General features: G+C 44.3%; 1 protein-coding gene across 1 annotated transcript in view; it reads right to left on the minus strand.

Moving 5' to 3' along the window:
* Positions 1-17,656: 17,656 nt before the first annotated feature.
* Positions 17,657-27,670, minus strand: part of TLR3 (toll like receptor 3) — a 43,285-nt gene continuing 33,271 nt past the window's right edge. The window contains exons 5-6 of the mRNA XM_075610125.1: positions 25,041-26,878; positions 17,657-20,841 (exon numbers count right to left, since the gene is read on the minus strand). Coding sequence (XP_075466240.1) covers positions 20,613-20,841; positions 25,041-26,878 — 2,067 coding nt within the window. The 3' untranslated portion in view covers positions 17,657-20,612. The remainder of the gene's footprint in view (positions 20,842-25,040; positions 26,879-27,670) is intronic.

Here is a 27,670-nt window from a genome sequence, read left to right on the forward strand (position 1 = left end):
TATCACGGCACACCAGGGGTTAATCTATAACGTTATCTCTGGGGGCCCTATACATACCTGCCTAACTGCAGGGTATCCTTAGTGATACTCACCATTCGCCTTGAGAAAGCCTCTCGCAAAACGCGCGCGTCGGCTCCTACCTCCCACGTGCACGCGCAGATCAGTCACTGCCTCCGCATGATTTTCTAAACCGCAAGTTGATGCGGTAGTCTGCTCGTGCCTAACTATACAGGGTATCAGTGCCCCGACGGTCACGATTAGCCACGTTCTTGAGTGTTTACAGGGTTTATGCTCTGAGATATATAAGTACTGATTATTGTGCCTGCAGCAACACTGTAGCTGCGCTGCTGTGTTCGGATCCCTTCACAGCAGCAGTGAGGCTCTACCTTCCAGATAGTGCAACAGCCTAGCCTCTTGCTATACGCCTTATCTATATGTCTCCCACATCAGTGTCTCCTACACCGCTATTACACAGACTTGCTCCACGATCTTAAGTCAGGGTACTCACCTCTGGCACAGCCACGCAGGTTACTGCAGGTCAACATACTACCGCAGATCGGCACACAGAGGGTTACCTTAGGTCATTCAGACACCGTTTTTGGGCATATGATTTTCACAGAGGAGCTTAGCTGTTTGCACATTACCATCACTGTGTTACGCCGGTGCTGCCCGCAGACCAGACCCGTTCCTTTCACTGAGGTGAGGAACGTATAGAAGCACGCACCCGCAGCAAAGGGAGCGTGTCCGGAGTGTGGTGATATTGGCGTTGCCAGGCCAGGTGTATTTCGCTAGCAATACTTGCCGGTACCGGTGTAGAAATGCCGTTATCGTTGCCGTTAACCAAGGTCTGGGATTGGAGAATACGGGAAGGTCGTTTGTCCAAGCAGGGGTCTAGAGCCAGAGAGAGACGTCCGCCAAGCCAAGTCGTAACCTGAGTGAATGAGAGAGAAAACGCCAGAGTAGTAATCCAAGTGAAAACTATGTCGAGCAATGAATGATAGGAAGGACTGGCATTATAAAGTGTGGCTGACCAATCAGAAGTGAAGGCAGACCTGGAGGACTGCGTGGAGCCATCCTGGATAGGTTCCCTTGATTGGCAGGCAGGTGAGGACTCTTGTCTTGACAGGAGATCATATTACTGTGTTGGGGGCGGGTCTTCACTGCCAGAGCAGTGAATAAATTAACTTCGCCCGGCGCGCGCTGTTCCGGCGCGCGCCCTAGCAACATGGCGGCCGCGTGAGGTACTGCAGGAAACCGGGGACGCCGAGGACGACGGGGAGCCCCCAGAACCGACGGAGGTGAGTAGCGCTGGCGAGGGGTGCGCGCCACGGCAGCGGGAGGGAATCCATCAGCAGAGGAACCGGGGCGCGGGCGCCGCGATCCCTGATTCCTCACAGTACCCCCCCCTTCAGGATCGGCCTCAGGACGATCCTTCCATGGTTTTGATGGAAACTTCTTACGAAAGCGTTTGAGGAGTCCTGGAGCATGAATATCTTTCAGGGGTACCCATGACCTCTCTTCGGGTCCAAAACCTCTCCAGTGGACCAAGAAGTGGACTTTACCTTTAGAAAGACGGGAATCCAGTAGAGCCTGTATTTCATACTCTTCGTTACCCTGTACCATCACAGGATCTGGTTTCGAAGTGTGATCCGGAAAGAGGCTACTGGAGATAAAAGGTTTGAGAAGTGAGGTGTGAAAGACATTCGGAATTCTCATGCTTTGAGGAAGTTGGAGTCGAAAAGAAACCGGATTAACCTGCTCCAAAATAGAAAAGGGACCCAGGAACCTAGGAGCCAATTTGAGGGAAGGCGTTTTGAGACGGATGTTCTTGGATGATAGCCAAACCTTGTCCCCGGGTTTGTATTCGGGTGCTGGGCGACGGTGACGATCAGCCTGATTTTTAGATGTCAAGGATGCTTTTTGTAATGCAGATTGTATTCTGGACCAAGAGTCTTGTAGAAGAGCAATATGTTCGTCCACGGCTGGTACCCCAGAGGATCTTTTAGTAATAGGTAGGCGAGCCGGATGGAATCCGTAGTTGATAAAGAAGGGAGTCTCGTGCGTGGACTCATTCCTGGAAGAATTGAATGCGTACTCAGCCCAGATAAGTAATTCTGCCCAGTCATCCTGAGAATTAGAGACGAAGCACCTTAAGTATTTCTCGAGGGATTGATTAACCCTCTCGGTCTGTCCGTTGGATTGAGGGTGATATCCAGAAGAAAAGGAAGACGAGATACCTAGTCTCTTGGTGAAATTTCTCCAGAACTTGGAGACGAACTGGGAACCCCGATCGGACACGATGGATGTAGGAATCCCATGGATCCGGAAAATCTCTTTGGCAAAAATATCCGCAAGGGCGGGTGAGGAGGGTAATCCTTTGAGAGGGATAAAGTGTGCCATCTTGGAAAACCGATCTACTACCACAAGAATGGTATTCATGCCATTCGACCTAGGTAACTCCACAATAAAATCCATCGAAATGTGGGACCAGGGACGCTCCGGAATAGGTAAAGGTAAGAGAAGACCCTGAGGTTTCTGACGAGGAATCTTGTTACGCGCACATACCGGACAGGACCGTGTAAATTCCAGAATGGTTTTAGCCATATTGGGCCACCAAAAGGTACGACGGATGAGATCCAAGGTTTTCTTGAATCCAGGATGCCCTGCCGAACGGACGGCGTGTCCCCAGTCCAGTATTTCAGGGATAAATTTGGGTTCCACATACAAAGAGTCTTTAGGAACCACAAGACCGGACGGGAGGTTCTCTTGAGACTTGATGATCCTCTCCAGATTCTTGAATGCCACAGCTGCTAAGATTCTTTGTTTAGGGAGGATGGACTCAGTGGTTTTCTCTGATCTCTCTTCAGAAGAGTATTGCCGGGAGAGAGCATCCGCCTTGACGTTCTTAGTGCCGGGAATGTATGAGAGAACAAAATTGAATCTAGAGAAAAATAACGACCAGCGAGCTTGGCGAGGACCTAAGCGACGGGCATTCTCAATGTACAATAAGTTCTTATGGTCCGTAAGGATGGTGAAAGGCTCTTTTGACCCCTCCAAAAGATGTCTCCATTCTTGAAGAGCCATTTTGACGGCCAAAAGTTCCCTATTGCCCACGTCATAATTCCTCTCTGCCGATGAAAATCTTTTGGAGAAAAACCCGCAAGGATGAAGTTTATCCTGGGAAGAAAATTTCTGCGACAGAACCGCCCCAGCCCCACAGTCCGAAGCGTCAACCTCTAAGGTGAAGGGGAAATTCGTGTTAGGGTGTCGAAGGATGGGAGCAGAGACAAAAGTTTGTTTCAGTGTCTCGAATGCTGTGACAGCTTCTGGAGACCAACATGAAGGGTCTGCACCTTTTTTGGTCAGTGCCGTGATAGGAGCGACAATGGTGGAAAAGTTGCGGATAAACTTCCGGTAATAATTAGAAAAACCCAAAAACCGTTGAACAGCTTTGAGGGAATTGGGTTGTGGCCAATCCACGACGGCCTTTAGCTTTTCTGGGTCCATGGCCAAACCTTTGTTGGAGATAATGTATCCGAGAAAAGAAGTGGTAGACTGATGAAAAATGCACTTCTCCATTTTAGCAAACAACCGGTTCTCGCGGAGGCGTGAAAGCACAAACTTCGTATGGATGACATGATCCTGTAAGTTTTGAGAAAAAATAAGGATGTCATCCAGGTATACAATGACAAATATATTTAGAACGTCACGAAAGATGTCATTGATGAAGTCCTGAAAAACTGCCGGTGCGTTGCATAACCCGAAGGGCATCACTAGATATTCGTAGTGTCCGCTACGGGTGTTGAAGGCAGTCTTCCATTCATCGCCCTCCCGGATGCGGATGAGGTTGTATGCCCCACGGAGATCCAGTTTAGTAAAGAGATTGGCCCCCTGAAGTCTATCAAAGAGTTCGGAGATGAGTGGGAGTGGATAACGATTCTTCACCGTGATATGGTTCAGACCCCGGTAATCAATACATGGTCTGAGAGTACCATCTTTCTTTTTGACAAAGAAGAATCCAGCCCCCGCAGGAGAATTGGAATGACGTATGAAGCCCCGCTTAAGATTCTCACGAATATATTCGTCCATAGCTTTGGTCTCGGGCAACGAGAGAGGATAAGATTTGGCTTTCGGCAAGGTATAACCAGGTACCAGATCAATCGGACAATCGTAGGAACGATGAGGAGGTAGAAGTTCAGACTGAGCCTTGCTGAAAACGTCCAAGAATTCGGCGTATGGAGGAGGCAACTCCCTTAGAGAATTTGATGTATTGGCTAATAGAAAGGATTGTTGCTTGATAGATGACAAAGGTTTTTCTGACCTTGACCTCCAGTTAATAGGGTTAGGAGACACCCAATCGATGAGTGGATTATGCTTCTGTAACCAGGGCAAGCCAAGCGTGATAGGTGTTCCTGGGGCATGAATAACATCAAAACCCAGAGTCTCTTTGTGAGAAGGAGTAGAAAGGGTGATAGGTCCGGTCTCTAAGGAGATATAAGCCGGGGTGAGAGGTCGATTATCAATCCCGACCAAGGCAACGGGAGAGTCCTTCCTGGAAAGCGGAATTTGATTTTGCTCAGAAAAGGTTTGATCTATGAAATTCCCTCCTGCGCCGGAATCGATAAATGCAGCAGTGGAGGTGCGGAAAGTCGGTCCTGAAAGAGAGACGGGAATAGTCAATCTTTTGGGAAGTTCCCTTCTGGGAGGGGGACAAGGAGATTCAGTACCCAGAGAGCGCCCCTTCGTACTCACTGGGCTTAGTCGTTTCCCGGAGATGGAGGATGATTACGGGTACGCTGCTCAGAAGCTCCGCAATGATGGCACGATTCCCCAGTAGAGCGAAGTTGTCGTGACGGTACCCGAGGTTGCTGAACTCCAAGTTGCATCGGCTCTGGAGCTTCCAGCGCCGGTAACGGGGATACGACGGGTCTCTGGTTAGTAGAGAACCTGGAAAAGGAAGCACGGAAAGACGTAGCCCGGGGAAGCTGACGCTGAGCGCGGCGTACCTGAAGGCGCTGATCCATACGAGTAGCCAGGTTGATGAGATCCTCCAGTAACTCTGGCCTGGTGTGGGAAGCAAGTTCATCCTTCAGAGACTCCGATAGACCTCTCCAGAAGGCGGCGACTAAAGCCTCCTGACCCCAATGAGTCTCAGCTGCTACGGTTCTGAATTCCAAGGCGTATTGACCCACAGGCCGACGTCCCTGTGTAAGCTCTAGCAGAGTATCAGAAGCAGTCTCTTGACGTGCGGGGATATCAAAAACCTGTCGAAAGTCCCGTCTGAAGGCCGCGTAATCGCGGGTAATATCAGGGCGTAGTTCCCAGATCGGAGAGGCCCATGCCAGTGCATTACCTGTGAGCAGACTATATACGTAGGCTACCTTTTTCCGGCCAGTAGCATACAGCTGGGGAGCCATCTCGAACTGGATCTCGCACTGGTTGAGAAAACCACGACAGGTGTGTGGATCCCCTGCGTAGGGCCTTGGAGCCGGAATCTTCGGAACTGAAAATGAAGTGGAAGATAAGTCAGACTGCGCCGGGGGTGCAGCCGCAGGCGGAGCCTGTAAAGGGCGGTCCGATACCTGTTGGGAGAGGAGAGCCACTTGATCCGTTAAGGCCTGTATTTGTTGGTACATGGCCGTCATCATAGAGTCCACAGTCTGGTCTGCGTCTTGTGGGCTCGACATAATGTTACGCCGGTGCTGCCCGCAGACCAGACCCGTTCCTTTCACTGAGGTGAGGAACGTATAGAAGCACGCACCCGCAGCAAAGGGAGCGTGTCCGGAGTGTGGTGATATTGGCGTTGCCAGGCCAGGTGTATTTCGCTAGCAATACTTGCCGGTACCGGTGTAGAAATGCCGTTATCGTTGCCGTTAACCAAGGTCTGGGATTGGAGAATACGGGAAGGTCGTTTGTCCAAGCAGGGGTCTAGAGCCAGAGAGAGACGTCCGCCAAGCCAAGTCGTAACCTGAGTGAATGAGAGAGAAAACGCCAGAGTAGTAATCCAAGTGAAAACTATGTCGAGCAATGAATGATAGGAAGGACTGGCATTATAAAGTGTGGCTGACCAATCAGAAGTGAAGGCAGACCTGGAGGACTGCGTGGAGCCATCCTGGATAGGTTCCCTTGATTGGCAGGCAGGTGAGGACTCTTGTCTTGACAGGAGATCATATTACTGTGTTGGGGGCGGGTCTTCACTGCCAGAGCAGTGAATAAATTAACTTCGCCCGGCGCGCGCTGTTCCGGCGCGCGCCCTAGCAACATGGCGGCCGCGTGAGGTACTGCAGGAAACCGGGGACGCCGAGGACGACGGGGAGCCCCCAGAACCGACGGAGGTGAGTAGCGCTGGCGAGGGGTGCGCGCCACGGCAGCGGGAGGGAATCCATCAGCAGAGGAACCGGGGCGCGGGCGCCGCGATCCCTGATTCCTCACACACTGATACACATATTGTATTTGTTTTATATGTTTATCAGTTACTACTGGTCACATTTACTATGTCTTACCAGGGTCTATTCAGCCATTACCCTTGTGACCTGTAGCCCTAGTACCTACCAGGGCACACCCAGAGTATTCACTCATTACACAGGTCCACACCAGGATTTCTGTGCTGTTCTGGTACCAGTGATTTATTAAAATTGTCTAGTACACACAAACCAAGCCTGATCCGGAACCAATATGGCTATCATTTATTAGGATCAACCTACCTCCAGTACGTTGTTCTATCATCCATATTTTATATACGTTGGTAATAAAGATTATGTTTTAATTCAATCACAATCCTCCAGAGTGTGAACTTGAGTGCTATATCGGGTTCTCTCTCTCCCTATCTACTATTGTGTTCACACCCAAAGCACCGTTCACACCCATTTACACTTGTGGCTGAAGCAGGGGCTCCCCTAACACATTAAATCAGATACTTAGGTGTTCTTTGCCTACTCCGTCCCTAGCTCGCCCTACACTCACTGACTATGTCAGGATTCCTGTCTGGTCTACCTGACTTCCAAGCATGGCAAAAAGAAGCAGAAAACGTCTTTTCTAGCGAGTTTGAGGGAGAAAACACGTCCGCACAACCAGATATCTCCAAATTCTTCACAGAACTGGATAACACCTATAGACAGCGTATGAGGGCATGGTGGGAAATATTCAGCTTTGAGAATGATCTAGCAGCAGAATTGATCCCCAGAGGCCTACGTGCCAAATTTGCCCCAGCACACAACATAGTGGATGCTGATTTTATCAGATCATGGGAGCTAGTTTTAAAACAATGCTCGATTATGCTTATGAATCTACTTCTGGAATTCCAAAAAGATAAATTGAAGACCATAGAAAGCGAACTCGAGCAGAAACTACTGGAGGTTGACTCCTGGAGACCTAACCCCAAATTTAGCAAACTTGAGGGCAAACTAGAGACAAACCTAGATAAGTTCGCAAAAGAACTTAAAGAACGGAAACGCATCAAGTACGCTAGGGACAAGAAGGATTTCCAGGAAAACAAAATCTTGTGTTACAATCTGACCAAAAAGAAGCCCAAAACTAAGCCACCCGAACAGGCATCATCCACTGAGTGGGAAATATCAGATAGTGAGGATGAAAGATCTAACTCACTACTGACTGAGGGTATGACCAATCAGCTTGCCCCTACGTCACACACTCTTCCCCCGCCCCAGGTTCCTTTTTTAGATCAACACAGAACGGCATCAGGCCAAAGAGGAAAAGGAAAACCAGAAGAGGAAAAGGTCTGGGTGCTAAGGAGCCGAGCGACAGGGTCACAGTACCAGAAGAAGAGGGGGAAACCCCCGAGATACTAGACAGTGCAAAACTACAGATAGTAAATTTGTCTGATATGACCTTAAGTGAACACCATCTTAAGCTACTCAGCAAAGGCCTTTCATATTCACCGACCACAAGCATGGACCTATTTGAATGGGTTAAAGACACCAATCTCTTCGGCAGAAAACTGAAACTCCATAAGTTCTTTCGTCTGAGGGAGATTAGAATAGCCAATTCCATGGACGCTGCACCCCTTGATACACAAGATATGGAGATACATCAATGCTTAGAAGCACTACTAGAGGAAAGTGATAGACCCCCAGGTGAGGGCCCATTCACTGACCTACGGCCTACCTCCAAGTTCATACCCTTCAGTGAAAACTTCTCCAATATTGATGTATTTGTCGACCTAGTCACCAAAGACTTGGAACATCTTAAACTAAGCAGACTCCCTAACAATCTGACAACTGAAGAAAGGAAAGCACTCAAGGAACTAGCCACGAATGACAATATAGTCATCAAACCATCTGATAAAGGGGGAAACCTGGTGATCCTCAATAAAAATGGCTACAAAAAGGAAAATCTGAGACTCCTATCAGACCCTCTGTGCTATGAGATACTTGAAGGAGACCTCACTATGAAATTAAACACTGAATTGAACACCATCCTTCAAAAAGGCCTGGAAGAAAAGGTCATTGACAAAAACGAACTAGCCTACATATGGGTCAAAACACCAAAAATAGCCACCTTCTACAGCTTGCCCAAACTGCATAAAACAAGACCCCCCCTCCGGGCAGACCCATTGTGTCGGGAATAGGGAACCTCACCGAGCGGGCAAGCTCATATGTTGACAGAGTGCTCAGGCCCTTCGTCACGGCCCTACCATCTTACCTTAAGGACACTAAGGATGTCCTTAAAAGACTTGACGATGTCTGCATAAGTGAAGACACTATTATGGTCAGCCTAGACGTAGAAGGCCTGTATACCAGCATCGACCATGAGTATGGTCTCGAGGCAGTGTTCCACTTTCTTAAGACTAGGGGCGGCTGGTATACCAAACACAACACATTTACTCTGGAACTGCTCAGATTTGTACTGACACAAAACTATTTTCTCTTTGACCGGAAAATATATCACCAACTTAGGGGCACGGCAATGGGCACCAAATGTGCCCCCACATATGCCAACCTCTACCTGGGATGGTGGGAATCCCAGGTAGTGTTTACAGAAGATCTGGAGGCATACACTGAGCACATTGACCTCTGGATCCGCTACATCGACGATGTGTTTGTCCTGTGGCGAGGCCCAGAGGGAACCCTCAAAGAGTTCATCAGTACACTCAACACCAACATGCTAAATCTCCATCTCACAATGGAATACAATAAGGACACTATGTGCTTCCTAGATTTACAGATTTCAAGGGGCAACGATGGCTTCCTCCACACCACAATATACCGCAAAGCCACAGCCACTAATAATCTTTTAGAAGCCAGTAGTCACCATCCTAGGGCTCAGGTCAATGGCATACCGACAGGCCAGTTCCTTCGAAGGAACTGCAGCACTGATCAGGAATATGAACGACAATCAAAGAACATGAAACAACGCTTTATGGATAGGGGGTACAGCCGGAAGAGTATTAAAAAGGCCTACAAGAGAGCCAAGTATACCTCACGCAAATCCCTCATCATGGACAAACCACCCAGCATGCAAGACAAAGTGATTCGCTTTGTAGGCACCTTCAACCGTGAATGGTCCAAGGCAAGAGCCATCCTGGCAAAACATTGGCATATCCTACGAGCGGATGACCTCCTGAAAGGAGTCACTAAAGATTACCCATCCATGACTAGTAGACGAGCCAAAAACTTGCGAGACCTACTGGTCCATAGCCACTTTGTAGACGAGACCCCAAGAACATGGCTTCCACCTAAACCCATGGGATCATACACTTGCCAGCAATGCAACGCATGCCAGTACATGACCACCACCAAACAATTTGGGAACTGGAATGGCACTAAGATGTACCCTATATGCAGTTTCATCAACTGCCTGAGTACCGGTGTCATATACCAAGGCAAATATGTCTGTGGGAAAGTCTATGTGGGGAAAACCAGCAGATGTCTTAAACAAAGGGTGCTCGAACACATAGGCACTGTGAGAAACAAGGCTGACAAAACCCTGTCAAGACACGTCAATCTGTGTCATGGCGGGGACCTAAGGGCCGTCACCTTCTGTGGGATTGATCATCCCACTCGAGGACTTAGGAGGGGAGACTGGGACAAAGTTCTACTCCAATTGGAAGCCAAATGGATTTACACACTTGGGACACTATCACCCAGAGGCCTGAACGAGGGATTTCTGTATACCCCATTTCTGTGACGGCCGACACAACCTTCCTAGCCATACATCACCATGGATCATGTCTGCATCTTTTTATCTCTTTTTTTTAATCTATTTATTTACCCCTCACCGCTTCATTTGAATTGTTTTACTTACCTATAGCATTGCCATGTCTCCATCAGGTAACTCCCAAATCCTGTACAGAAACAACCACCACCTCAGAGTGGTAATACCATCTCTATTAGGGTCTCTCTGGACCCTAACATTATCATTATATACTAACATGATTTATTAGGCATCACTCTCTTACTACCCTTGAAGCACAGTAGGAGTGCATCACCGCTCCACTTTGCATGCATCTGACAACAAAGTTATAATCACACACAAATACAGTCAGATCTTTATTACATCAGTGTGCTGGATATGCAGTCACATACATTGGTATACTTACTGTGCCCTGTAACAGAACCAAGCATATCACGGCACACCAGGGGTTAATCTATAACGTTATCTCTGGGGGCCCTATACATACCTGCCTAACTGCAGGGTATCCTTAGTGATACTTACCATTCGCCTTGAGAAAGCCTCTCGCAAAACGCGCGCGTCGGCTCCTACCTCCCACGTGCACGCGCAGATCAGTCACTGCCTCCGCATGATTTTCTAAACCGCAAGTTGATGCGGTAGTCTGCTCGTGCCTAACTATACAGGGTATCAGTGCCCCGACGGTCACGATTAGCCTCGTTCTTGAGTGTTTACAGGGTTTATGCTCTGAGATATATAAGTACTGATTATTGTGCCTGCAGCAACACTGTAGCTGTGCTGCTGTGTTCGGATCCCTTCACAGCAGCAGTGAGGCTCTACCTTCCAGATAGTGCAACAGCCTAGCCTCCTGCTATACGCCTTATCTATATGTCTCCCACATCAGTGTCTCCTACACCGCTATTACACAGACTTGCTACACGACCTTATGTCAGGGTACTCACCTCTGGCACAGCCACGCAGGTTACTGCAGGTCAACACACTACCGCAGATCGGCACACAGAGGGTTACCTTAGGTCATCCAGACACCGTTTTTGGGCATATGATTTTCACAGAGGAGCTTAACTGTTTGCACATTACCATCACTGATACACATATTGTATTTGTTTTATATGTTTATCAGTTACTACTGGTCACATTTACTACAGTATGTCTTACCAGGGTCTATTCAGCCACTACCCTTGTGACCTGTAGCCCCAGTACCCACCAGGGCACACCCAGAGTATTCACTCATTACACAGGTCCACACCAGGATTTCTGTGCTGTTCTGGTACCAGCGATTTATTAAAATTGTCTGGTACACACAAACCAAGCCTGATCCGGAACCTGATCTCCTGATACTACTAGGTGAGCGACTAGTCACTCTGTTTCTGTGAATTAGTGTTAGGGATACTTGGTATCTCTTTTCTTTGACTAGCCAGCTCCCAGGGAGTTGTTCAATACCTGTACTGTTCCATGATTATAAGTTTCTTGTGGTTACCAAGTCTATTCATTAGTCCTACTAGTTTGGCTCATATCATCTGCCCCCACTGTGTGATTTACGTGTTACAAGATGTCTAGCTTCCTCATGCGTAAACCTGACTTTGAGATGTGGCAAGAAGAAGCTACACACCTCTTCTCCAATCTTACTCCTCCCAACCCCACTACTGCGATAGGTACCGATGATATTAATAAATATTTTTCGGATCTCGAACGAACATATAGCTCAAGAATTAAAATCTGGTGGGAGGTAGCTAGTCTGCATAATTATCTCAGGACTGACCTCGTGCCAAGAGGTCTAAGAGTGTACATTTCACCTTCCCACCAAATTGAAGATCAAAAATTTATAGAGGAGTGGGAGAGCATTTTACTAAACTGCTCACGTGCACTCATGAAACATCTTATTGAATCTGAGAATAAAAGGTTGGAAATAGTCAATACAGAAATTGACACACTGTTATCCACTATGGATACATGGAAGTCTGACACGGAATTTAACAAATTGGAGAATAAACTCCAACTACACACACAGAGAGACTTACTAAAGAAATCAAAGAAAGAAAACACCTTAAATATTCTAGAGACTTTATAGACTTCAAAGAGAACAAAATATTCAGATACAAAATTACAAAAGAAAATAAATCTAAAACTGTGACAAGGGCTGCTAAGTCATCTACTGAATGGGAGGCATCAGCCAGCGATCTTGAGTCTGAGACACCGATACATCCTCCCGCTAACCCTAACGCTAGATATGACGGTAGATACCCTATCCCTACAACATCTTCTGCTCCTTTTGTATACCTTCCAGGCCCTCAGTATGTGGCAAGAGGACCAGAAAGACCAGGCGAGGGGCGGGGGGATTATCTTAGAGACAGAGCAGTGTGGTCAAGGGTCGGAGGCATCGGATCCTTTGTGAAGAGGTACCGGTCACCGCCGTGACCGGAAGGTATATTGTAACAAGTGCACCAACACTGGTCATCAGGCGCTGATCCCGCCTTAGGCTAAACTCTTTAGGGACACTAGCGAGTGGCTAGAGGACTGAGCCTATACCACATAATACAATACAAGGACAATACTCTACAAGAGCGTGGCTGAGCCACTATTGTACAGGACAATATTCCCTAGAGGTGTGGCCGAGCCACTATAGTATAAGGACCGTAGCAGTTATAAAGGTGTTAGGTATTGCTGCCAAGACTAGCATTATAGTATAAGAATATGTTATGTGTGATGTCATATAGAGTATAAGGTATGATTGCATAGTAAAACTTGGTTGCACGCACTGTGATGGTATGTTTCTTGCCCAGGGGAATCTTGCATGACGGGGATCCGGGGTAAGTGGAGGCGCTGCGCTAGAATAGTTACCCCAGGCTCCCAGCTAGCGGAGGCTCAGATCTCTGGAGCCGCAGGTTGTGTACAGTGACCAGTAGTCCCTTTGGGAGGCGTCAGAAAAAGGGCTACATACATGTAACTGTGTTTCTGGACCCACCCAATCTCATATTGGCCCCTGTGGTCTAACTGGTCCCCATTACATGCATGTATGTTGTGGTGCACCTGCTGGCGTACAGGACTCCTGAGTCCCCCCTGGGTTGGTATGGGTATATCAGCAAGACAGGCATCTGAGGTAGTGTGGATTGAGTCCTACTCACATCTGATGCAGCGCCTCCACCTCATCAGGATCTCTGCGGCCGCAGGGGGATGTGTCTGATGAGGACCGCCTCTGTGGTGCCTCCTTCTGTGCAATGACTCCACACATACACAGCAAGGGTTTGTTGAATCCGGGCATCTTTATTATCATCTCAGACAGACTGCCCCTCATAGCGGTCGTACTCAACCGCTCATTCCTTTGCTGAACTCCATCTGGAAGGTTCCTCCTTCTCCTAATAGTGTTGCTCTCCACCTCTCCCCTTAGGGAGATTCACCAGCTTGTCTCTCTGCTTTGAGCTGCCAGACTCACAGCTCTTGCATCAGACACTGCAACACTGTTGCAGTCCTCCACATGACTCTCCTGAACAGAGTCAGAACACCAACAGAACACTCTTGAACAACACTAACTTTAGGCAGTGCTGTGTCATATCACCTCCAGAAACAGACACCCTATGTGTCACTAATAGTGGACACAAAGCATGTTGTCACTTCCTTTGGGACATATGACACCTCACCAGGGTTTGAGGCAAACCTCCATGATTGTTACTGGCAAACCTGCATACTTACCAGGATTACTGCCAGTATGAAGGAAATATGTACACCAATTTTACACATGGCTACATACACAAAATGAATTAACGTCTAGTTAGTTCTAGTAACACAGGATTGCATTTCCTTTTGGCACATTTTATTTAATTACAATAAAATTATATACATGTATACAGTAACTATGTTTTTTATTTTTAGCGAAATGACATAACCATATGAAGGTGTTTATTTTTGTACCACATCGATCATATAAGACTAAAGTGACTTTCCCTGTTCTCTGCTTCCTCTAACTAACACACCACTCCGTTTTCAGTTCCTTAAAGAGTACCTCTGGCATACAGTATACACATGACAATTACATCCCCTTTCTTTTACAAGTTCTATTTCACTGGCACCCCCTACAATGGTCCAAATCCACAAAAGGGTGCAAAGCTGTAGCACACTTCAGCTCCCATTCATAAGAATGGGAGTAAACGTGTAGCACCCCATTGTGGCTCTGGGCCAATGTGTTGCTGAACTGATGCATTAAAAGCCATACTTTTTTTAACTCAAATAAACAATTGACTTTGTTTCCTCTGCCCTCATCCAACCCTATCCTAATTAGAGAGCCAATAGAGGAGAAGCAGGGAAGAGACTGAGGAATCGGCCTGTGCACACTTTTGTTCAACACAGTGACATTTTCCTGCTAAAATTTAAAAATGTAGACAAAAGGCAAATGAAACTGCTCCTAAGTCCTAGTTCACTATGTATTTACCGGTGTTGTCCATGGACATTTAAATAGCCATCCAATAGGAAGCTGCAACGGATGATATAGCCAACAGCATCCACAAGATTTGGCTGACATTTTTAATTCCTTTGGAGGAAGCTTTAACCCCAGTAATTACATTGATAAGTATTTCAGTAACGCGGAGGATACCCGTAGCTAGAGAGAGCACAGTTTAGCTCCAGAGCAGCTGGAGTTACAGATTTAAAGGATTTCTTTTTGCAGTATGCTTTATTCCAGCGCTGCGCAATCTTTCCCACATGTGCCCCTCCTCTTGCTTCCCTCCCTGCTCGCGCCCCCCCCCCCCCCCCTTTCCTCCTCTCCGGCATCAAATGACGTCGCGGGGTCACGAAGAGAAGTGAAGTTGCAGAGGACATTAATTTAAATGCCTTGGGGGAACAGCGTGGGGCCTCTGCAACCGCCCGTGCCCCCCCCTGAATAATCTTGCGCCCCCCAGTTTGTGCACCACACAGATATTTTCCTATGGTAGGACTGGTTGTCATGTATTCTTCTAGGGTTTTCTGCAGGTTTTGTTTCTTTTCTCTTCTGTATTGATTGACTCTTTCACAGCCACGCATTGCAGACCCCTGCAGCAGCTGAAGGTTTAAATCTCCAATAGAGTCTCTAAAGAATTCTACACAGGGGGAGCGCGTGTGACGTCACGTGGATGCACGCAGGCTAAGGATGCCCCGTGCACTCCGCCAATATAATTCACAATAACCCCTGATCGCCACACTAATCGGTCCTGTGGGACATTCTACCGGCCGGGGGAACCAGCGGGGATGGCCTAGAAGAAAACCCCAAAGCCGGGGACACCAGATCTCACTCGCTTCAGCAACAGCTGATTGTTTTTTTTCCCTAAGATGGTGCTGCTGAGAGCACGGGAGCACACATCCACAAAGGTAAATAAAGAAGGAGAAAGGCAAGTTGCGGGACCAGAGGGGGATAGCCCTGACAGAAAAGCAACCTTGAGAAACTCTGCAGAAAGGGCCACAGCAGAAGAGGCGGCAGTGGGGAGATCTGCTTCTAACAGAGAGCTGAGTCTGGCAGAGGGTGACACAGTAATTACAAAGCAGGACCTCCAGAACATGCTTAGAGAAATGCAAGCGGGCTTTCAGTCAGCTCTGGATAAGAGCTGTAAGGGAATTTAAAACAGAAGTTTCCTTACTAGCTAAAAGAACTACGGAACTTGAAAATAAGATGGACATCTCTACAAAATCAAGTAAATATTGACGATGAGGTCCTGCATCTCAATGACGAGATAAGAGCTATGATAGATGGCATAGACGATCTGGAGAGCAGTGAGTGGAGGCAGAATTTACGAATCCATCATGTCCCTGAGTCGATGTCCGCAGAAGCCCTCCAGCCATATCTTTAGAGACTGTTTACGTCAATTGACCCCCAACGACAAGATGGCGATCTTTTGATGGATAGAGCTTATAGAGCCTTGGGTCCGAGATTTGATGACCCTAAAAGAAGCAGAGCTGTGGTTCTAAGACTCCAACAATACATAACAAGGAAAGGATTATAAAAGGCTGCAGAAACAGAGGCTCCACTGAATTTGAAAACAACTCCATCCAGATTTCCAGGATCTGTCCAGGGTGACAATTGAGCAATAGAAGGCTGCGACCTGTAACAGCAGTACTCCTGGAAAAGGGTATTTGCTACTGGCGGGCCTTTCCGTTACGCCTGGTGGTTAACCATGAAGGCAGACAGATCTCGCTCCGTTATCCCAAGGAATCAGCATCTTTTCTGTCGATGTTGGGTCTGACACCCAGAGATGGATCAGACCAGCACCGAAGACCTCGAGAAGACAACACGGATGACGATCGGCTGAGGGTGTGGTTTCCCAGAGATAAAAGATTTAAGACCGACTTTGAGGGATTCTCGTCGGGTTCGCAGCCATCTCCTTGACCAGCGATTCGGCAACCCAGGGAAAGATATCCCGGATGTGTAGCTATATTTGTTTTCTCTTTTCTCTCTGCTTTTCTCCCTGTCTTCCGCTAAATTTTTTCCAATCTATTATAGGGACTGATTCATATACAGTTTGGAGTCTGCATCCCGCTCCTTGGGTGCCGATCTACTACAGCTGATTGGTGGATGAAACCGGTGAACACATGGATTAAGTGAGGTGAGGTGAGGAGGCCTTGGTCCAAAGACTTACAAAGGCTTTTGTTTATAGACACAAGGGACACTAAACCTCATGGAGAAGCCAATAGTAATTACTGCTCGAAAATGTAATGTTAATAGACATTGAACTCTTAAAGATAAAATAGGAAACCGGGTTTTTATATTTGTATTCCTATCCGGGAAGCCTATCCCTATAAGTGCACGTTAACACAAAAAGTTTTAAATGTTTATCTGTTCCAACGTTGTTAGGAATTGATGTGTCTTATAGGCTATTTTATATTCTAAGAAAGCTGTGGTGAGGGCGTGATCAGGGAAGGGAGAGCAGATAGAGGTCGGGGGTGCAGGATCGGTGGAAGCCCTGCATGCCCGATGTCAGGTCGCCCCCAGGTGGGGCCGTATGCCTGCAGGCCAGACCACGTAGGGTCTAGCCGCAATTCTGGGATGAGTGTCGTGTTACACTCATCTTACTTTATAATTTCATTTTTGTTGTTTTTGTTTTTCCCCAAGTTTCTGGAATGTCCCTTCCCTTTGTTTTTATCCCCATCTGTTTCCTACAACCATTAAAGTTTTTCGTTCACAAATGTCACATTAGATAGAGAGATATATGGGTGTGTAGCACTCCAAAAAATTGCAAATAAATGCAAATAAATGCAATACTTGCGCAATGCCGGAGCTCCTGGTTCAGGGATGGCTATCTGCAGCAATCCAGGTATACAGCAACAAGAAAGATGATCCATGGCTCCACGGGTTTATTTAGGAAAGAATTTATTCAAGATACACAACATTCCGGCCTCACTTAGGCCTTTGTCAAGTGCCAGTCACTTGACAAAGGCCCAAGTGAGGCCGAAACGTTGTGTATCTTGAAAAAATTCTTTCCTAAAGAAACCTGTGGAGCCCTGGATCATCTTTCTTGTTACATGAGATAGAGAGACACGACATTGATAATGAACAGTCAAGCACCATTGATTTATTTATTTATAAAATATTTTACCAGGAAGTAATACATTGAGAGTTACCTCTCATTTTCAAGTATGTCCTGGGCACAGAGTTAAGACAAATAATACATGGTTACAAATACAGTTACATAAATGAACAGGGTATACATTATATACAAGACATTGCATGCACAGTTAAAGAAAATATTTATTATGGGCGAATGAAATAATTACAGACCAGATTAAAATGTGAGACAGCCTTAGATTTGAAAGAGAAAAAACAAGCGCAAACGCATATGGTGAAGTAAGTTCAAAAATAGTAATATATATTAAAAGGTAAGATATCTGCGTAAATCAATGTGGATAAAAATAGGCATATCGTGCACTAAGGTCACATGTTACCCGGCACCACCAGATTCACAGGAACCTAAGTAAGGGACTTACCTTCTCTGGATCATGTGGAGCAAATTCATTCCAATTATTTAAAGATTTACATACTGTAAGTTGTAAGAAATATTACACTTAAGAGACATTTTATTAAACTAGAGAAGGAATCAATACCCATGTTAAAAGAAACCCCAAGTTTAGAACCATTAACAGAAGAAGAATCCAGTTGTGTACATAGTTCCTTTAAGGCACAGTCAACGTTCTATCCCCATCAATCTAAGGGTAACCATGTTGATACTTTTTTCAACATGGTACACCATGACCTGAATAGCCTTACCGAGAGTGGAACTTTGGGGAAGTTTAAACATAACCTCACCAAAGCAGAAAGCCTCGCACTGAAATTCTTACAAGATAATAAACAACTTATTATAAGACAGGCAAAATTACAATCCGCTCTCCGGAGGTTTGGGGAATTGTCTGGGTATAAAGTTAATGTGGGAAAATCGGAAGCTTTTCCATTTAATGTAAATGAAAGGATCTACAAGCATGGAATTATCACTATATCTCCTAGATAGGGCATATAACCACGGTTAAGATGAACATCCTCCCCAGACTTCTATATAATTTTCAAACATTACCAATATCTGTCCCACATACAAACATAAAAGAAATCCAAAGTCGTATTATGCAATTTATTTGGAAACATAAACAACTAAGAATAGCCAGGTCAATTATGTTGGAGTCTAAAGAAAGAGGGGGTTTAGCGGTTCCAAATATTGTAAAATATTATATAGCCTCTCATTTGAAACAAATGGTTTATTGGCACTCCCCGGGAGGGACCTATGTGTGGGTGGATCTGGAAAGCTCACTTAAATACCCGGTTGCTGTGGTCGAGACCCAGGAATGGGCTTGGGAGACAGCCTGAGCCGGCAGTAAATCGGGTTATTCTGAAAATCTGTCAGTTGGCAAAAAAGAAATATAAGGTTATGTCAACTCCATCTAGATTTACGCCCCTGTTCGGTAATCCAGGGTTTTTGCCGGGTTTTCAGGGTCAGGATTTTGAAACCTGGAGACATAGAGAAATTCTAGAGATGGGAGATTTATTAGAAAAAGATAAGCTGATGTAGTTTGAGGAATTGATGAGAAAATATGGTTTACATCGGACGGAGTTGTTTAAACATATGCAGGTCTGACATTTTGTGCGCCAGGGTTTCTCTGAGGAGGAATTCCCTAAATCCACACGATTCGAAGGTTTATGCAAAACAAAAAAAATATCAAAAAGGCCTGATCTCATCCCTGTACGAAGGTGTAATCAGTGGGCCAGTGGGCTCTGGATTTCTAGACTGAAATAACAAGAGAGGACTGGGAAGATATATGGGATAATGCGGGTAAAACCTCTATATGCACAGTTACAAAAGAGAATATTTACAACATTTTGTTACGCTGGTACTACACCCCCAAAAGGTTAAAGCAAATATTTCCGGAGTTTACTGATAAATGTTGGAGGGGATGCGGACAGATATGGGATCTAGCACATATATGGTGGATTTGCCCAGTAATGCAGACATACTGGAGGACAGTTTGGATTTAATAGAAGATGTGACGGAAATCAAGGTTCCACTAGATCCAATTTTAATCATTTTGGCCAAACCTATGGAAGATATAAATCATTACACAGCTAAATTAATTTTGCATATATTAAACGGCGACTAGGTGCGCGTGGAAAAAGACACTGCCGTCCTCCAGAAGAGAGGTTATTAGAAGGATTAATGATGTACAATTAATGGAGAGACTCACCTCATTTTTGAATCACACCACATGGAAGTTTGATAGTCTGGGTTCCCTTGGATGGTGGATAGGAGTAAGACTCCAATAAGATAGAGGATCAGGGAGTGATGAGTGTAGGATATGTCGCTGATAAATTGTTCTAAAATTCTGTATGATATATACAGGCATACCCCGCATTAATGTACGCAATGGGACCGGAGCATGTATGTAAAGCGAAAATGTACTTAAAGTGAAGCCCTAACTTTTTTACACTTATCGATGCATGTACTGTACTGCAATGGTCATATACATGCATAACTGATGTAAATAACGCATTTGTAACAGGCACTATCGTCTCGCCGCTTGCGCACAGCTTCGGTACAGGTAGGAAGCTGGTATTGCTTTTCGGGACAGGCGCATGCTTGAGCTGCCGTTTGCCTATTGGGTGATATGTCCTTACTCGCGAGTGTACTTAAAGTGAGTGTCCTTAAAGCGGGGTATGCCTGTAATGTGATTGTTGTCGATTGTAAGAATTCTGATACAAAATGGTTGTTCACCCCCTCCTCCCCTTTTTTTCTGTACCCCTCCCCTTCCCATTTATGTTTGAAAATCTTAATAATAAAAAAAAAAAAATGCTACTGTATATAATATTTGAAGACAGTAGTTTGTAAAATATTTTGATAAACAAGATAGGTAAAAAGCAAATTCCAGTATTTGTAACTATAAAAAATAGTCAACATAATTTACTGATATGTACCGCTTTATGAATATTTTTTAAAGCGTACATTTTACACTTTTGCAATTCGCTAAACTTAATTTATTAAGTTAGTTGATCCGAGAGCAACTTTTAGTTTTTCATGAAAAGCATTCACCCTTTCTTTCTGAGTTGGCCAATCCAGGATGCATCGGGATTTAAACATCCCTCTTCTTAGATATATGGTGTGGTTCAATTTATAATCCGGAATATCCTCAAGAAAGATAAGTATGATTGAGTCACGATTTTGTTCAACAGCTTGCTGGAAAGCACAATGAATCTTGAACCTAACAGAAAAACAAAAGTAATGTTTAGCATATGCACACTTAACCATATACACATTTCTGATATTTAATCTTCCTTTCTAAAAAGTGTATTCAATTGCTTTGAAAATGGGAAGGGAGAGCAGACAGTGTCAGCAGGACCAAAGCATTGGGGCAGTGAATAAAAATTACATTGAGCTGAATATGAAACGGTGTCCTGCTCGGTATTCTCATCTGCATGTCCAACGGAATTCTTTCCCAAAGAGTCCAAGCACCCGCACATATTATTTAGGAAATAGATTCTACTGTGTCAGATACATCATGTTACTATCATCATGTTACTATGATTCAATACTTTGTCCTACTGAAAAGAGGGTTCAGTATAGATTAAGGATGGCTAATTGTACTGCAGTAAATAAGGAAACAGTAGTGTAAAGGGACTATTATTTATAGGATTGGTGCAATTTATGAGTCTGGGGTTATACATTATATTGCTAGATCCTAACAATGTTAGCATGAACATTCAATTGGCAAAACAAAGTGGTTTATGGGAGCTCGCCCCCTAATTTTACTTACCTCGGATTTGTGCTGCAATTTTTATGGAGTACTTCACAGGTATGTAGAAACCCCCTCCCCCCCCATTGTCTGCTAGAGAAATTAATTAAGCTATTATTAGGCTACAATATCCGCTACAATATCCTTGCAAATAATGCACTGTATTTGTTATGTATCTACTATGCAGATCTACCAACCATCTGAATTATGTAACCTGTATATATGTTGTGTAAAGGTTGAAATGTTAACCATGGGAGGTAATCTCCATTAAGGTGGTTTCCAACGGGTTAACCTTAAATTTGGACCTTACCTTGCCGCATTACAAATAATAGTCAGGGGTTGCCCATAATAAAATGTACAAAAAAATTAGCTTTTTTAGAGAACAATCTGGAAGTTAGATGCAGAGAACAGCATACTGTAGCTTTCTAATTTTGAAACTAAGCTCTTTGCCTTGCAACACTTAGGCCAAGGAGCTATAACATCTGCGGCAGAAAGTAACTGGAGTGCAGTATGCTCCAACCAGAGTGAGAAAAAGAAAGAAGAAGATCTAAGGACTTTGGGGAAAATTCTATGAAGCCTGAAGCAGGCTGTTTTTAGAAGTTTTTCGGACAAAAATCCCCATTGAAGGCTATAGGGAAGTTTGGGTGGAATTCCAAGGCCTCAGAGCAGCCAAGAGGAGCCTCATTGGAATGTTTAAGGCAAGTTCAGAAGCCATGTGAGCTAGCTATACAACAGAAATTAATTGGGATACATTGGAGGCCAGAGGACCACAGAAGATAGGCCTTGTGTCTCACCTCATATGATCTCAAGTCCTATTTTCAGCACTCTACCTTAGGTTGCACTCCCTACTACTTATAAAGTGTAGTGTCCTCTCTGAGGAGAATCTGGGGACCTTGGTGGGTATGAATGTTTTTTTTCAAGGTTTATTTTTTACTTTAATCAGTGCGGCTATTTAATTTTGAATATTTTAATTTGTGATTGAAGATCTATTCCCAATAAAGGGTTAATTTTTTTGGTTTGCCAAAAGTCCCTGACGCAATCTCTGTTTTTACTACACCTCCTCATCTTGCTGCCCTGTCCACTAACTCTGGTAGCCATTTATAGTACCATCTCCCTGACCAGCCACTTGCAGGCACTAATCACTAGACTTGCTTACAGGTTGCCCAGTGTCCACCATACGCCCCATGGCCAGAGGCACATTAGGTAAATATGTATTCTATCAACTAAGCATTTAACTCAAGCAATTGGAAAGCTATAGCCTATATTTGTCATGCAGGGGAGTTGCAATTCCGATCCAGGTTCTCTTTCTTCCCTGATACAGTAGGCTTAATAATCAATCACAGCTGATCTTTGCCTTTGAATATGAAACACATTCCAGCATCCTTTGCCAGCTGAAATATTTTCCTAAGTATGGGCTCTCATATGCTCTGCCCTACACAATTAATAATAATAATAATAATAACTTTATATAGAGCTTTTCTCCTAATGGATCACAAAGCGCTTCAATTACAAGAAGAATAAAAAAGAAAACATCTAAGGTTATAAAAGAGATCAAACACAAGGAAAAATACAATACAGGAGGGGATGGTACTGTCACTATTAAATGATGGGTACTATAGGAAAAGATACATTTCCTAATTCAGCAAACCGCTACAAAAATCGTAATTTTTTCACCGATGCTCATATCATGTAAAGTATGTGGCAATGTATAAATTCTACATTCTTAGGCCGCGCGTATAGTGCCCGCGACCGGCGACGCTACGGGACGGGTGACGTCACCGCTAGCTAAAGTTATATTTTGCTTTGCAGTGGCGGCGCGGGTTTCCGGGCATTTGATTTGTTCAGGGGCTGTCACATGAGGCGACAGCCCTTGAAAAATCAAATATTCCCGGCTTCCAAATTTGGCGACGTCGCTCCGTCGTATTGCCGCCGCCGCGCTTACTATAAGCACACACGGCGGCAACAATGTATTTGTTTTTGGGCGGCGTCGCCATCGCCCGTTGCGGGCACTATACGCGCGGCCTTATCTAAGCTGGCAATCGTTTGGTGCTCGTTTCTAAATCTGTCAAAATCCTAATTGTGCTCCTAACAAAATGGCCGCCTTCTAACTTTGTGCTGCAGTCTGTGAAATGCTGCAGCTGATATGTAACATTATATTACTAATGCAACTGTCCCCCTTTTTTTCTTTTTGTTTCTTAATATGTAAAGCATGTGGCGATTTATAATGCTACATGGTTACCAGAGATGGCAATCGTTTGGTGCTCCTGTTATAAATCTGTAAAAAGCCTAATTGTGCGCCTAACACAATACCCATCTTTCAGTTTTAATCAATCCTTCAGTCAGTGTAACTCAACAGCTACAATGTATCCTCATATTACTAAGGTAACATTATCTATTGTTACAATTTACAGCTCAAACTGCTGAGAAAATTGGCAACAAATTATCACAAACAGGAAAGTGTTGCAAAGATCTTGCACTGCTGGGGAACTGGCAAAACCTGCTATAGAAAACGAAGGATGATTTTAAACGTATTAAAATGGCATTGAGTTGAATAAAAAAAAAGTTATTATTACGGCATCTAATACTACAGAACTGATGTAGTTAAAAAAAAAAGTATGCTGTGACAGCCACATTTCCCAGCATCTGGTATAGTTGAATGCTAGAGCTGCTGCCCTGAATGGCAGTTGTGGGTTCTAATCCTGTTTAGTCTGACACTGGGTATTTAAACTCCTTGGTCTTAAGGATATCGTTTAAGATGTGTGACTCTTTTAAATATACTTTGTATAGACATTAGCATATCTCCCATGGTACTTCAGGTATTTTCCTTTTTCAGCACAGGTATTTTGCCGTAATTTATTTGGAGGGAGGTTTTAGGGGACATACAGCTGCAGTGGCTGTTATTTGAACAAATCACGGCGCCGATTTAGTGTGCGCTGCTGTACTCCACGCGGCATGAACGCGGCCAATCGCCCCAGGCACCCGCGCTTATCGCGGATGCTTTGTTTTAAGTTCATGGATTCTGTTTCTTTGGTTGCAATGAAATGAATGAATCGCAATGTGTACAGTACGGTGCTACAGTGCTACTGTGTCAATTTCAGGTGTTTAAAAACCAGAACACTAAAATGCCATTTTCTGCACTCGCCTCTTAAGACGGTAAGGTTGGAAGAGATCTCGCGCCATGACTTGGGTATTCAGATGTATACACCGGGTGAAGTGTTCGAATAACGACCGCTGCAGCTGTATACACAACTGGAGATACTTACTAGGTTAGGAACACCACCCCCACCCCGCAAAACCTCCATTTCAGGGTCTGGAGAGAAATCACAACTCCTATCTCGCCAGAACACAAAACAAGCGTGTTTAAGATGGGATGTGCATATTGACACTTCCTGAATAGCAGTTACTGGCAACAAATTTGAATTTTTACCTTTCTTGACCTATCGCATGGTTTGCAAGAATAATGATGGTTGTAAAAAAGCCGTTTCCAAGCGATTTTAACATGTTATCACGCCTTTCTGTATAGCTAGACATGCAAATCACTTAAAAAGCATTAAGTCACTTATTGTAGCTACCTGAATATGTCCCTGTACGTACATATTGCTGCTTAAAACACCGTTCTTTAAAAAAAAAAAAACAACAACAAACAAACAGATATGAGCTAAGCTTACCTCCTGCACAAAGGATCATGTAAGAAATATTGAGTTACAACAAAAATGACCTTTCTACTTCTGTTTATGCTCTTGACAATTGCGACAAGTTCTGATATTCCAGCTTCAAAATCCCTTTCTTCAAAGCAAAACCGGATTTTGGAGCGTTCATCGTTTTCAAGGGGAATCAGATTTCTTTCAACCCAAGACATGTCCTTTTTAGCATGAATGATGTAAGCATCATACTCAAAGTTTTCCTCTGGATCAATTTCTTTAAAGCCAAACATTCTGTTCAGTGAAACATTCCAGTAAAATTGTATTCTCCACCCTTGGAAAAGTATTAGCATAACTAAAAACATGAAACTGGTTATAAAAGTAAAAGTAAGTATGAAAAGAGCCTTAAAAGGACCAACATCCTTGCATGGGGAAGTGTCAAAGAGATCCACAGCAATACCATGGTATCTTAATGGCGTGTTACAAATGTATTGTGAAGGCAGGCCAGGTACACTAGTGTTAGTTGTATTAAGCCAATTGGAAAACCAGCCTATGCTTTCACAAGTACAGTCAAATGGGTTACCGTCCATGCTCAAATATTTGAGATTACTGAAAACATTCTGAAACACTGCTTTTTCAACGGATGTTATGAGATTTTTCTGAATATCAAGTATAAGAAGTGATCTTTGATCATCAAATAAAGAAGGAGGCAGTATGTTCACGTTATTTTCTCCCAGCTCCAATTTCTGTAATTGTGACAATCCTTTGAAAGCTGCAGCAGGTATCTCATCGAAACCATTGGATACCAAGCTAAGTATTTCCAAGCTGCACAAACCTTTCAAGAACAGAACAGGGCCACCGGGATTAAAATGTTTCCATAGTCGAGCAAGGTTGTTGTGCTGAAAATTGAGAATTCTAAGATTGGAAAGTCCTTCAAACACATTGTCTTGTATATTGGCAATGTTGTTGTTGCTGAGGTCCAGTATTGTTAGGTTCTGCAGAACCTTAAAAGGAGATGGGTTGGGATACATAATGGACAATCCCGTCTTTCTCAGGAATAACTTCTTAAGACTTGGAACAGAAATAAAGGAATTGCTGCTCAAGGTCAAATGATTATTGTAGGACAGATAAATCATCTCGATATGTTGCAGACCAAGAAATTCCTGACCGTTAAGCTCTTGGTTAATCCTATTTAAACCCAAGTCAAGTGTCTGCAGATGCCCCAGGCAGGAAAATGCACCCTTTTCTAAATTTGCTATCCCAGTTTTGGTCAGATTCAATGATAACAAGGGTGAGTTTGCAAGAGATGAAAATGTTTTATTGGTAATTGTCTGCAGGTTTACCGTGCACTGGCTTAAGCTTAACACTTTCAAACTTGTCAGGCCCATAAAGGTATTTTCTGTAAGGTTAGATATTTTGTTATTGTCCATATTGAGGAATTCCAGGTTTTTTAACCATTGGAATGACAGATCATCTAGTTTGGAAGCTTTTGAATGGCTGAAAAAGTTTTTCAAATTAAGGGATTTCACTTTTGACAAACCAGAAAACGTAACAGAACTTACATGAGAAATGTCATTATCCTCCAAGTTTAGAACCTCCACATCCTTGAGGAAAACAAATGAATTGCTATCAATCTGCGATAAACTGTTTTTGGAAATGTCCAAAGTGGTCAGATTTGTTGCTGCTAATCCTGTAAAGGTTGTGTTGTGTACTTTTGAAAGTTGTACATTGCTTAGCAAAAGGACCTGTATTCCAGTGCCTACTAACTCTGAGCACAGCTGCTGTGTCAGATTAGGGCCAAGTTGAGTATTTTCTATTGTAAGAGTGTGAAGGTTTCTTAGTGGACGAAAACAGCCTGGATGAATCTATAAAAATAAACAAACAAGTAAGTAAATCAAAACAGAATAACATCACAAAAAAAATTGCACAGCAAAAAATGATGATGCATATGCTGTGACCCATTATCTGTGGCTAGGCCAATACTTAACTAATGATTAAGGAGCAATGCATCTTGCCCCTCTTTTTTACATAGGTGGGCAACAGGAGCTCTACGGATCTGAAGCGCATTAATTTCAGCCCCCTGGCCCCCCGATATACAGTACTTATTGAAGAAGGTACTTCTAGTTACTTCCTGGTATTGAAATCTCCATCACGCATGACGATATGAAATGGCGGAATGTGAGAGATTTCAATGCCATCTTCTTTCCTGTGCTACCGGTGGCATCTTCCCCAGTATGTGCCTCAGGAACTACAGTAGGACGGTCTCCGAGCTGAAATTAAAGTGGTTGAGCTCTGAAGACCCCCTGTTTCCCACCTATGAAAGAAAGGGGATGGAGGGGGGAAGGGGGGACTGATCCTTTAATCTTAGTAATAATAACTTTAGTTAATATAGTGCTTTTCTCCCAACATGACTTAGTGCTTCATAATTACAGTATAGAGCGAGGAACACAGCACTTACGAATTTTTGCAGACACAGTCCCTGCCCCATAGAAACAGGAGCAAAAAAAGACAAAGCACTACTTTCCAGCAGGTAGAAATGATCAAAAAAGGATGGAGAGCGTTCCCAAAGTGAAAAACAAAGCTAATTTATTAGCAACATGGAAAAACACAGCATACACAGGCAAAAATGCCCCCACCTACGCGTTTCAAGCGTTAGC

This window comes from Ascaphus truei, chromosome 1, assembly GCF_040206685.1.
Source record: "Ascaphus truei isolate aAscTru1 chromosome 1, aAscTru1.hap1, whole genome shotgun sequence".
NCBI lineage: Eukaryota > Metazoa > Chordata > Amphibia > Anura > Ascaphidae > Ascaphus > Ascaphus truei.